At 37.8% G+C, this 12650-nt stretch overlaps 1 protein-coding gene across 2 annotated transcripts in view; it reads left to right on the top strand.

Annotated features, from left to right (window-relative positions):
• Positions 1-12650, top strand: part of Znf292 (zinc finger protein 292) — a 65827-nt gene that overhangs the window by 25255 nt on the left and 27922 nt on the right. Inside the window, exons 3-5 of one of the 2 annotated variants that reach the window (XM_090338471.1) lie at positions 2474-2628; positions 2810-2888; positions 6226-6361. In XM_090338471.1, the coding sequence (XP_090194597.1) occupies positions 2474-2628; positions 2810-2888; positions 6226-6361 (370 nt within the window). The remainder of the gene's footprint in view (positions 1-2473; positions 2629-2809; positions 2889-6225; positions 6362-12650) is intronic. The other variant, XM_090338472.1, reaches the window with a different exon arrangement.

Below are 12650 nucleotides of genomic sequence, written 5' to 3'. Positions count from 1 at the left end.
TCCCGCTTTCTAGAGGTTAATTGGAGATAAGAGTCTCAGGAGGTCCTTTTGTGCCCAGGGTTGGCTTTGAACCTTGATCCTCAGATCTCAGGCTCCGGAGAGGCTAGGATTGCAGGTGTGAGTAAAGCTCCTTTTACATTTTTTAAATTCAATTTTCTGAAGTACATTGTGTTTCCACTAACTTTTTCCTAACTCTCCAATAGCTAACCAGTGTTCCACAATTCTGTTCAATTCTGACACTCATTTTTTAGTGGTACTGTGACTTCTCAGATTTAACGGCTCACTTTCACAAAGCTTCTCTCTCTCTCTCTCTCTCTCTCTCTCTCTCTCTCTCTCTCTCTATCTCTCTATCTCTCTATCTCTCTATCTCTATCTCTCCTCTATCCAATAGAGGATACTAGAGCCCTAGGTACTCTGCACTCTGCCAAACCCAACTACGAAGAGACTCTGCCTTTCATTTAGATATGATAATTTGTTAGGATGACAGAAAATACTATAGTTGCTATTATAATTTATCATAAAGTATAGAGCTAGAAGTATAATGGAAGTCTGAAGACCCCACATGCAAAAAGCCTTTGTGTCTGTGGAGTTGGAATATGCTAACCCTCTTGGCACATGGATATATGATATTCAGAAGCTCATTGAACCCTATAGTTTAGGAGTTCACACACAGTTTTTATTACAAAGGTATAATTCATTAAGTTTCACTCTAGTCATGATTTGATCTTTCTGCCAATCAGATCCCACTTTGAAGCTGTATAGATGTTCCCTAGCCAAAAACTATCACAGTAACATGTAATAGAGACATTGATCACTCACATTTTTCAGAGACTTTCGGTCTTTGTCTGAAACTGAATTTCTGAAAAAAAAAAACAAACACCATTTGTTTGCCATACCTTTATGCATATGGCACAAGCCATGTTGAGGTAATGTCTAGAGGAGTTACAGTTATATTTGTCAGGTAGTAGGTGTGTTTCTTCTCATGCATTGATACCCCTTCTCATGTTTTTGTCCCCATTTTTTTTTTTTTTGCCAGTCCTTGGCTTGAGTTCAGGTCCTGAGCACTGTCCTTGGACTTTCCTCAAGGCTAGTGTTCTACCCTGAGCCACCGCACCACTTCTGGTTTTTTCTATGTATGTGGTACCGAGGAATCGAACCTGGGTCTTCGTGCATGCTAGGCAGGCACTCTACCACTAGGCCAAACTCCCGGCCCCTTTGTCCCCATTTTCATTGCGACTTTTATCTCCAATTAACCACTGGAAAATCAGAAGTGGTATAGTGGCTAAAATTGGTAGAGCACTAGCTTTGAGCAAAAAGAGCTTAGGGACAGAGTCCAGGCCCTGAATTCAAGCCCAAAACTGAAAAGAGGAGGCTGGAGGAATGATTTGAATGATACAGCACCTGCCTAGCAAGTGGAAAACCCAGGGTTCAATCCCTAGCACCACAAATAACTAAATTCAGCCTTGTTGGTTTTAATGACTTACTCCTGTAATCCTAGCTACTTAGAGGTGGAGTTGGAAGGATTGTGATTTGAGGCTGTTTGGGCCAAATTTTAGTGAAACTCTCATCTCACTAAGCCTGGCATAGTGGTTTGAGCCAGTGATTCCAATGTTAAGCAGAAGGCTGTAAGGAGGAGGGTCAGGGTCAGAGGCTGGGCCCAAGCAAAAACATGAAAGAACTTGACTTTAAAAAAAAAATCAAATTTAGGCTAAGGGTTTTATTTCATAAATTAATATGTATCTATGATATACAAACCCTTAGCCTAATTTTGATTGTGTTCTAAATACTAAGTGCCAGTGATTGTATATAGAGATTCCCTTCTTGAACACTTGTTTGTTAAACATGTCATTTGAAATATAATGTAAAAATCAATGTTAATAAATTATTTAATAAAAAATAAAGTGGTATTTCAAAATAAAAAAAAATAAAATTAACAAAAAGGGTGCAGCGGGGCAGGAGTTTGACCTACTGGTAGAGTGCTTGCCCAGCATGCATGAAGACCCAGGTTTGATTCCTCAGTACCACATATATAGAAAGCCGGAAGTGGTGCTGTGGCTGAAGTGGTAGAGTACTAGCCTTGAAAAAGCCCCGAGGACATGCCCCTGAGTTCAAGTCCCAGGACTAATCCTCCCCCCGCCCCCCCAAATTACCTGGTGATGGTGGGTCCCGCCTATAATCCTAGCTGAGATTTGAGGCTCATGGTTCAAACCCAGCCCAACCCAGCCTGTGCAGTAAAGTTCCTGAGACTCTATCTCCAATAAACTACTTAGAAAAAGCCAAATGTGGCACTGTGACTCAAGTGGTAGAGCATTAGCCATAAACACAAAAAAGCTCAGGGAGAGTGCTCCAGGACTGCAAAAAGGAAAAAGCAAAAATAAAAATCACCCAAAGCAAAACTAAATTTTTTTCTACAAAAAGAAAAAGTCAATGTATTTTTCTATTTTGAATAAGTTTATTATTTCTTCCAAAACAGACACTCCTTGAATATGCAGAGAAATGGAAAACTTCAGAAGATCCCTTACCTTTATTGGAGGTATACACAGTGGCTATCCAAAGTTATGTTAAAGCTCGACCTTATCTTACCTCTGAATGTGAAAATGTAGCATTGGTTCTGGAACGCTTGGCATTGTGAGTAAACCCTTAACAAGTAAATTCAGAAAACATTTAGCATTTTTTTTAGTGCATTGTGTTTCAGGCCTTTTGATAATTTAACTTAAAATAGATGTATGGGAGTCTACTGATATTAGAATTACTGAATTTATTGTGAATTTTAATAATTGTTTGTATCCTTACCAACTTTTGTTTTTAGAAGCTGTGTTGAACTTTTATTGTGTCTGCCTGTTGAATTATCAGATAAACAGTGGCAACAGTTTCAGGCGCTGGTACAGGTGAGTATTTTTACCTCTAGTAAGATTTTTTTTTATTAAAGAATTTATTAACATTGGTTTTTACATCATATTTCAAATGACAAGTTTAACAAGTAAGTGTTCAAGAAGAGAATCTCTATAAAGATTTTTTTAAATATTTGTTTTTATTAAATAGTTGTACAAAGGGGTTTAAGTTGCACAAGTCAGGTTATTACCATAATACATCTTGGTCAATGTCATTCCTACTCTTTTCCTCCATCTTTTTGTCTAATAGATTTAATATGGGTATATCTTACCAGTTTTTTATATTTTTTTAAAAATTGGGTAATCTTGAGAAAGTCCAAGAACAGTACTCAGGCCCTAAGCTCAAGCGCAGGACTTCCCCCCCCCCCCCCAAAAAAAAATGGCTAAGCAAAGTGTCTATAATCCTAGTTACTTTATTAAAGAGGCTAAGATCTGAAAATTGTGGTTTGAAGCCAACGTTGGCAGGAATGTTCATGGGACTCTTTATGTCCAAGAAACCACTATAAAGCTGGAAATGGAGCTGTGGCCCAAGTGGCAGAAAAATCTCAAGAACATTGGCCTAGGCCCTGAATTCAGTCCCTAGAACTGGCAATAAAAAAAATAAAGTCTTAAGTTTTAACACACTGAAGGAATGACACACTGAAGGAATGACAACTATCAATTGTTAGTTTGCATATGATACATACATGTTTGCTAATTGAGCTTAAATATTGTGCAATTATTTAAGATGAAATAATCAGGGATTTGCCAGAGCTTTAAAGGAAAACAGAATAAAATGCTCTCATTAGATTTAGAATCAGTACAATTACTAATGATCTGTAATATGCTTTGTTGTAAGAATTTAATATCTATCATTCAATTCTTATGATTATGTTGGTTGTAAAAGATGTATTTCTACACTTTGAAAGATGAGGAAACTTAGTCAAGGACTAAGTATTAAAAGATATTAAATTCTTAAGACAACGTTGGTTGTGAAAGATGTATTTCTACATTTGAAAGATGAGTAAACTTAGTCAAGTACTCTTAAAATATTTATCTGAGCCAGGCACCAGTGTCTTAACCTGTAATCCTAGTACTTAGGAGGCTGAGAACTGACGATCCAGGTTTGAGGCTAGCTCTCACACAAAAGTATGTGAGACGTTTATGTCCAGTTAACCATGAAAAAATCTGGAAGTGGTGCTGTGGTTCTAGTGGTAGAGTGCTAGACTTGATCAAAAGGAGGCCAGGGACAGCACCCAGACCCAGAGTTTAAACCCAAGAACCAGCACAAAATAATAAAAAAAAGAAAGAAAGAAAGAAAAGAAAAAAATATATATTTGTTAAAACTCAATAAAACTAATATCACAGAAGAGTTATTTGAACCTAGATTCAAAGCTTTTCCTCCTGTATCTGGGAGTGCCTGCTTTGGTTGCTTTATTAATGCTATTTTTCTACTTATGGACAGTACCATAGAATTATGCAATGTGTCTGCTTTTAGAGCATTTTCAAAAATGCCAATTTTCAAGTACTAGATTATGCTGACTGTATTATTGCTTCAAGTGAAATTTCATTAATTGTTAAACAGTATGTTTCTCTTGTCCCCCTCTCCCCTCCCCTCCCACCACTTGCCTTCTTTCTTTTCTTTTTCCCCCCTCTTCTTTTCCCTGCTCTTCTTTCTCTCCCCCTGCCCCTGACGCTCCAGAATTCTTAACATTTGGGCCTCATATTCCTCTGCAACAAATATTTTGAAGAGGGGTTAGCCTTAATTAAGTATGTGAAGCAAGATATATCTAGGCAGAGAAATGTGTTTTTCTATTTGAATGTTAAACATTATTAAGCTGGGCGCGGTGGTTCACATTTGTAATCCTAGGCACTCAGGAGGCCGAGATCTAAGGATCAAGGTTCAAAGCCAGCTGGGGTGCAAAAAGACCTGAGACTCTTATCTCCAACTAACCTCTAGAAAATGGGAAGTGGGGCTTGGCTCAAGGGTAGCATGGTAGCCTTGAGCAGAAGAGTCAGGAACAATGCCCAGGCCCAGGGATAGGGCGGTAGCCTTGAGCTTAAGAGCTCAGGGACCATGCCCACGCCAAGTTCAAGCTCCATGACCCACAAAACAACAACAACAACAAAAATTGAAATCTATGCCTAATGCGCAGTGCTTATTGAGTACCAAAGGGTTTCACAGCATCTTACATATAGATTTTTAATAACTGTTGAAATGAATGTGTCTTACCTTGTTTGTCCTTTATCATACTTTAGCATAGTAGTAACTTGTTCCTTAGAAGTTGTTTTTCTCAAGGCCGGGAGTTTGACCTAGTGGTAGAGTGCTTGCCTAGCATGCACAAAGACCGGGTTCAATTCCTTGGTCAGTACCACATACATAGAAAAGGCCAGAAGTGGTTCCGTGGCTCAAGTGGGGTAGAGCGCTAGCCTTGAGAAAGCCCAAGGACAGTGCTCAGGCCCTGAGTTTAAACTTCAGGACTGGCAAAATGAAATAAAATAAAAGTTGTTTTTCTTCCCCAGCAAGCATTTTATTTTTAGGCAAATAGATATTTCAGAACTTACTTTGTTTAGCTTTCAGATGGATTCTAACACCAAATTAAATATTTTTCAAGTTAAAGATTTCTTACAAAGACTACTGAACAACTTATAATTTATTTATTACTTATTTTTTGGTCAGTCCTGGGGCTTGAACTCAGGGCCTCGGCACTGTTGTTCGAGACTTTTTGCTCAAGGCTAGCACTCTGCCACTTGAGCCACAGCGCCACTTGCAGATTTTTTCTGTGGTACCTAGAAATCGAACACAGGTCTTTAAGCTACACTCTCTGCCCCGCAACTTATACTTCTGATTTTGTTTCCCAGTGTTTAATAAACTTTTAAGCTTTCACTTTTGAGATAAAAGCACTGCTTGATCCCTTTTTGTGTAGGTTAATAAGAACACTATTGCAGAAGTGGAAGGAGGGATGCCAGGGAAGTAGTTGGTAAGCACTGTAACACGAGCTTCATTCCCAGCCTAGATAGTAGTGTGAATCCTTGTGTGTTCAGCTGCTGCTCAAAAAAAATTTTTTTTCTTAAAACATATGAACTTGGGCAGAATAACAAGTTTTTGTTTTTTACTCTAGACATTGTCATTTAACAACTTTACATGTTTCCATTTCATTTTGCTCTCATTTTTGAGCAATTGGTACTCTTGAAATTCATTTTTAAATATTAGTATAGAATTCATCCATTGATACGGTGATATAAAATTTTAAGATAAAATTCTGCTTTTCAGAAGTGTAGTTATATTTAAAACCTGTTAATATTATTTTAGAAATCTGTTGTAATTCTTTGGTTGTTTATTTAATATTTATAGGTAGCTCATGAGAAACTGATGGAGAATGGCAGCTGTGAATTGCAGTTTTTAGCTACTCTAGCTCAAGAGATTGGGGTATGGAAAAACCCAGTACTGCGCACTATTCTTTCCCAGGATCCCTTGGAAAAGGATAAAGGTAAATTTTCTAGAGAAAGAATGGGATGGGGTGAGAGACATTAGGCTTCAAAAACATATGTATCTAAAGTAATTTAGACATAATTTATCTTCCAAGACAGGTCTGTTTACTTAAATGTTATCTGAGGTACTTGAAGTCCTTTGTTTTAATGAAAAATATTTTTTTCCCATGTTTTCAACAGGCATTCACTATAGCATCCTGGCAAGTGTCAGTGTCAGTTATGTTTAATGATTTATTTAATATAAGGAAAATACAAATAGGACAATTTTCCTCAAAATAGAAATCAGTGCTATAACTTCAAATCTTCTGTCTGTACGATTATGGGCTGGGATATAGATAGATTAGTGGCAAAGCACTTATCCAGCAAGTGCAGTGTCCTGGGTTTGATCCCTAGTACCAAAACAGAAAAAAGACAATAAGAAAATTGCTACATTCTCAAACATTATTTTATATTGTGTTGATGTAATATGAGCTCAGGCAATTAAAAATGACAGTGAAACCAGCAGATATTCTATTGGAAGTAGATGGCTAAGTCACTACTATATACAATCATATTGAGTGTTTTAAGTTATGTATATTATGATGAAAAAGCCTAGTTGTCTTCTAGATAGACTTTTATTTTGGGGGGAGGTGGGGGATGCAGTTCTGGGGCTTGAATTCAGGGCTTGAGCACTGTCCTTGGGCTTCTTCAAGGCTAGCACTCTACCACTTGAGCCATACCACCATTTCCAGCCTTTTCTATGTATGTGGTGCTGAAGAATCAAACCCAGATCTTCATGCATGCTAGGCAAGCACTCTACCACTAGGCCAAACTCCAGGCCATACACATCCCATTTTTAAAACTTCTCTTTAAAACACTGATTCCTGTCTACTTCCTTTTCTGCAATTTTCCCCATGCTTTTCTAGACTGTTACCTGTTTTTTAGTTCCCACAAGAAATGTTAGCATCCATTTTCTTCAAAGATATCCACAGTTACTATAGTGTTCATAAGATCTTGAGAAATGGAAAATAGTAGACCCTAATTATTTAAAATAATAGCAAGAAATTTGAAAAGAGAATCTTTGCCAGTTTTTTTTTGTTTGTTTGTTTGTTTTTTTCCTTTTTGCCAGTCCTGGGCTTGAGCTCAGGGCCTGAGCACTGTCCTTGGACTTTCTCAAGGCTAGAGCTCTGCCACTTGAGCCTCAGCACCACTTCTGGCTATTTTTTGTATGTATGTGGTACCGAGAAATCGAACCCGGGTCTTTGTGCATGCTAGGCAAGCACTTTAACCACTAGGCCAAACTCCTGGCCCTGCCAGCTTTTTTGTTTTGTTTTGTTTTTGCCAGTCCTGGGCCTTGAACTCAGGGTCAAGCATTCAGGGCCAAGTCCTTGGGCTTTCTCAAGCTTAGAGCTCTACCACTTGAGCCACAGCACCATTTCTGGCTTTTTTTTCTCCTCATGTATGTGGTACCGAGGAATCAAACCTGGGTCTTTGTGCATGCTAGGCAAGCACTCTACCAGTAGGCCAAACTCCCAGCCCTGAAAAGAGGATCTTTTTTCCAATAACTGATTTATCTCTAATAGATTAATACTAGTTTATTTCTGGCATTATATTATACTTTCTGATACTCACTTTCAGAGCTACTGGGTGATGATATATTAGTAGTAATATCAAGTTTATATAATTGTATAGTTTTATGTAGTTTCTAACAATACAGAAAGTGTTTATGAATGATTTAATACTCAAAATGATCCTGTGATAAAGATCTTTTACAGATGGTGAGTGGAGGCTCAAAAAGATGTAGTTTCCCTTTCATAGTGCTCATGGAAAGAGGCAAAGCAAGGGATTAAATCAGGGCTTCAGTACTATATCCTTTTCTAATATTCTCTTGAAGTTGGCCTAATAAAATTACAGCTTATCTAAATAAAAAATTAACTTCTCTTTTCCATTGCTGGCACCCAAATAGAATTTTGACAGATCCACATATTATAAGAAAAAGAAGCTCCTACCTTACCAGAAGTTTAAACTTCATTTTAAAAGATAGTGTGTTTACTAGGCACCAGTGGCTCATATCTATAATCAAAGCTACTCAGGAGGCTGAGATCTGTGGATTGCAGTTTGAAGCCAGCCTAGGCAGGAAAGTTCACAAGACTCTTATCTCCAGTTAACCACCAAAAAACCAGGAGTGGTTTAAATGGCTTTGAATAAAAAGCTCAGGGACAACACCCAGACCTTAAGTTCAATCCCCCAAACAGTGCATGCTTGCTAGCGCTCTGTGTCTCTTTGTGTCTGTCTGTCACTCTGTCCAGTTCTCCCTCCCTCCCTCTCCCCCTCGACCCCCCCCCTTGTCGTATGCTCTTGTTTGCTTACTCATGCCTAACATTGTCTTTATTGAGTGATACCTGTCACTGCCAGTGTCTTGGCCACCTTCCCAGATCTCTGTTGCTGTACTTCTTGATCTTTACCTGATCTAGCCACTGAAGGAATTTGTACTATGTTTCCAGAAATTTCTTCAGAGTAAATGGGTTGTCCAGTTCTAATAAAACTATGAAGCACCTAGAGAATTAATGTGATTTGAGTTTGTAGCCACATTCTTTTTTAGTCTTCTATTAAAATCATAGACCACAAATGTTTTTTTTATATTTTAAGACCCCACTTTGTGTTGTAAATTCTATAGATTTTGACTAATGTGTAGAGTCATATGTCCGAACACATGTACAATATTGGGATTTGCTTTACTGTGTAGAACAATACTAGTTGTTTTTTGTTTTCGTTTTTTGCCAGTCCTAGGTGTGAACTCAGGGCCTGAGCACTGTCCTCTGGCTTTCTCAAGGCTAGAGCTCTACCACTTTAGCCACAGCACCAGTTCCAGCTTTTTTCTATGTATGTGGTACCGAGGAATTGAACCCTAGGTAAGCACTCTACCACTAGGCCACAGTCCCAGCCCCCAATACTAGCTGTTTTATCTGCTTAGCCTTCTCTCAAAGACCTGATAATCTATTCACTATTTGTGTAGTTTTGCCTTTTCTATAGTATTATATAATTTGAGTTAAGAATGTGGCCTAATGATAGAGTGCTTGCCTAGCATGCACAAAGCTCTGGATTCGATTCCTTGGTACCACATACAAAGAACAAGCTGGAAGTGGTACTGTGGCTCAAGTGGTAGAGCTCTAGCCTTGATCAAAAGTGCTCAAGGACAGTGCTCAGGTCTGGAGTTCAAGCCCTACAACTGGCAAAACACACACACACACACACACACACACACACGTTTCAAGGACTTATAAAGGATTTAGGCAGTTGGGAATTCTTGTCAGCAGTGAATTGTAATTCTCTTTTCTCCAGTCTTTTACTTGCAGTTGGTAGTCTTTAGCTATTCTAATATACTTGTGGTGGTATCAAATTACTGTTTGAATTTGCATTTCAGTAGTGACATGATATTGAACATCTTTTCAAATTAATATTCTAGATCATACTACTTTTGGGGTAGGGGTGATATGTTTAGTCCTGGAGCTTGAACAGAGGTCCTGGGCACTTCCCTTGAGCACTTTTGCTCAAGGCTGGCACTTTACCACTTAAGCCACTTCCAGCTTTTTCTGTGTATATGGTACAGAGGAATCCAACCCAGGGCTTTGTGTACATGCTAGGCAAACACTACCACTAGACCATACTTGTGGCCCTAACAATACTTTTTTTATTAGATACATGAGTTGCTAATATTGTATCCAATTACTTTTCTGTTTTACTCTTGATACTGTTATTTTCCTGTATACCATTTTAAGTTTGATACTCTCATATATCCTTCACTTACTTTTAGTATCATTGCCAAGAAAGTACTATTAAACCCAATGCCATAAAATTCCTAGGTATTTTATAGTTTGGAATGTTGTTTAGGTATTTATTCCATTTTGAGTTAGGATATTGTGCATGATAAAAGTTCAGCTTCATTTTTTCACATGTGGATATACAGATTCTCCAGCACCATTTTTTGAAGAGATTTTCTTTTCTCCATTAAGTTATATTAGTATCACTTTTGAAAATAATTTCACCAAATTCAGTAGGGTTTCTTTCTTGACTGTTCATGGTTTATGTCCTTTTTTTGTCAGTACCACATTGTTTTGATTACCCAAGGTTAAGAAGATGATTTCAAGCCTGGAAGTATGGTATTTGCCACTTTATAGAATCTTTTCAAGTTATTTTACTTATGTTTGAGTCTTTATGATTCAGAATTTTAGGATGAAACTTTTTGACTTTTAAAAACTGCCATGATACTTGATAGAGATTGGGTTGACTCTGTAAATTTCTTAACATCATTCCTCAAATCCAGTTATTTGTGTTACCTTTTAATTTCTTTCAGTAATGTTTTAATAGTTCTCAAATGTGCAATCTTCCTGCCTCTTTTTAGTTTTCTTTATTAGTTTTATACTATTGTTACATGGGTTTTTTTCTGAGTTTTTAAAATTGTAAACACAGAAATATAAATGTTTTTATGGTTTGGTGTCTCAGTTCTTTTTACGTAATTGTTATTATAAAGGTGCTGTTCAGAGTTACATGTCAGTGTTACAGTTACATGTCAGGTAAAGAGTACAATTTCTTTTTGAACAATGTCACTCCGTCCCTCTCTCCCAGTTTTCTCCTCCCATTCTCCCACGCAAGTTCTTTTTTTTTTTTTTTTTTTTGCCAGTCCTGGGCTTGAGCTCAGGGCCTGAAGACTGTCCTTAGATTTTTCTCAAGGCTAGAACTCTACCACTTGAGCCTCAGCATCACTTCTGGCTTTCTCTAAGTATGTGGTACCAAGGAATCGAACCCGGCCGGGTCTTCGTGCATGCTAGGCAAGCACTCTACCCCTAGGCCAAACTCCTGGCCCCTCTCCCACGCAAGTTCTATAGTTCATTTTCACCATAGTATCTAGAGAGTACCACTGCTGCATTGTTTTGTTGTTTTTTTTTTAACCTTTAAAATTTAGTAAGTTTTTTGTTGTTGTTGTTTTTGTTTTTGTTTTTTGCCATTCCTGGGCTTGAGCTAGGGCTGGAGCACTGTCCTTGGGATTTCTCAGGGCTATAGCTCTACCAAGTGAGCTTCAGCACCACTTCCGGCTTTTTTCTATGTATATGGTACCGAGGAATCAACCCAGGTCTTCGTGCGTGCTAGGCAAGTAGTCTACCACTAGGCCAAACTCCTGGCCCAAATTTTTAGATTTTTTTAAAAAACTTAATTCCATATTATTTGCTGAAATGATGATTTACTTCTTTGGAATGTCATATTTCTTTCTCTTGCCTAGTTATTAAATTACATCTAAGAGGAAATACCTGGCTGGTGTCCTTTTCCACTCGACCCCCACACCTTTGAAGGCAAGGGAAAGCCACTGAAAGTTTTTCATGGTTTTACCTCTTCAAAAAAAAAAAAAGTATATGCTTTAAAAGCTGAACTCATAAGTATCCTGGGTAACTAAAAGGAGAAGTTATGAGAGGGTCTGAGTAATATGAAAGAGGGACAGACCTAGAAGATGGTCTGATTGCTGATTTGATCTGGGAGTGGAGCTGCTGTGGTGGAGAGTGGACATAGAAAAATGGTAGAATGAATAGAGTAGCACAACTAGGTAATAGACAGGATGTGTGGGCATGTATCCATTATAGTTTATATCAAGACTATTTCTGAAACCAGCTCTAAATCTCTGGCCTATGCTAGCTCAGGAGATGGAGTTGTTTTGGTGATACATATTGTTGTATGAAATTTTTATATGGTGCTTGAGTTGAGAAGCTGTGAGAAAAATATAATGTAAAGGCCATTGTATGCACACTTGGGTAGGGGACTGTGAACTCAGTAAATAAGTTGGCCCTACTTTAAAGGAATCTGAGGAACTAGAAGAGATGTGTTACATAATTCTCAAAAAAAAAAATCATGGTCAGATTTATGCTGTGATTTATTTGTTATGAAAACCACAGTGCTTTCAATTCTTACATGGGTACTAATTTTCTTGTTTTATATTATACAAGTTATTCTTTATGGGAAGAAGGCTTTTTTTTTTTTTTACTTTGATAAATTGGCTCATGCATTTACCTTGATCTCATTTATTTATTTATTTATTTACTTACTTACTTACTTACTTATTTAGTCGATCTTAGGGTTTGAATTCCGGGCCTGAGTGCTGTCCCTTTTGCTTACGCTTAAGTTCTTTTACTTAATACTAGTGCTTACCACTTTAAGCCACAGCACTACTTGAAATTTTCTGGTGGGTAATTGTTGAGTCTCACAGACTTCCTTGCCCAGGCTAGTTTTGAACCATGATACTCAGATCTCAGCCTCCTGAGT

Source organism: Megascapheus bottae, chromosome 8 (assembly GCF_031878675.1).
Source record: "Megascapheus bottae isolate mThoBot1 chromosome 8, mThoBot2.hap1, whole genome shotgun sequence".
NCBI lineage: Eukaryota > Metazoa > Chordata > Mammalia > Rodentia > Geomyidae > Megascapheus > Megascapheus bottae.
Note: the sequence above shows the minus strand (reverse complement) of the source record. Positions and strands in the feature narration are given on the sequence as shown.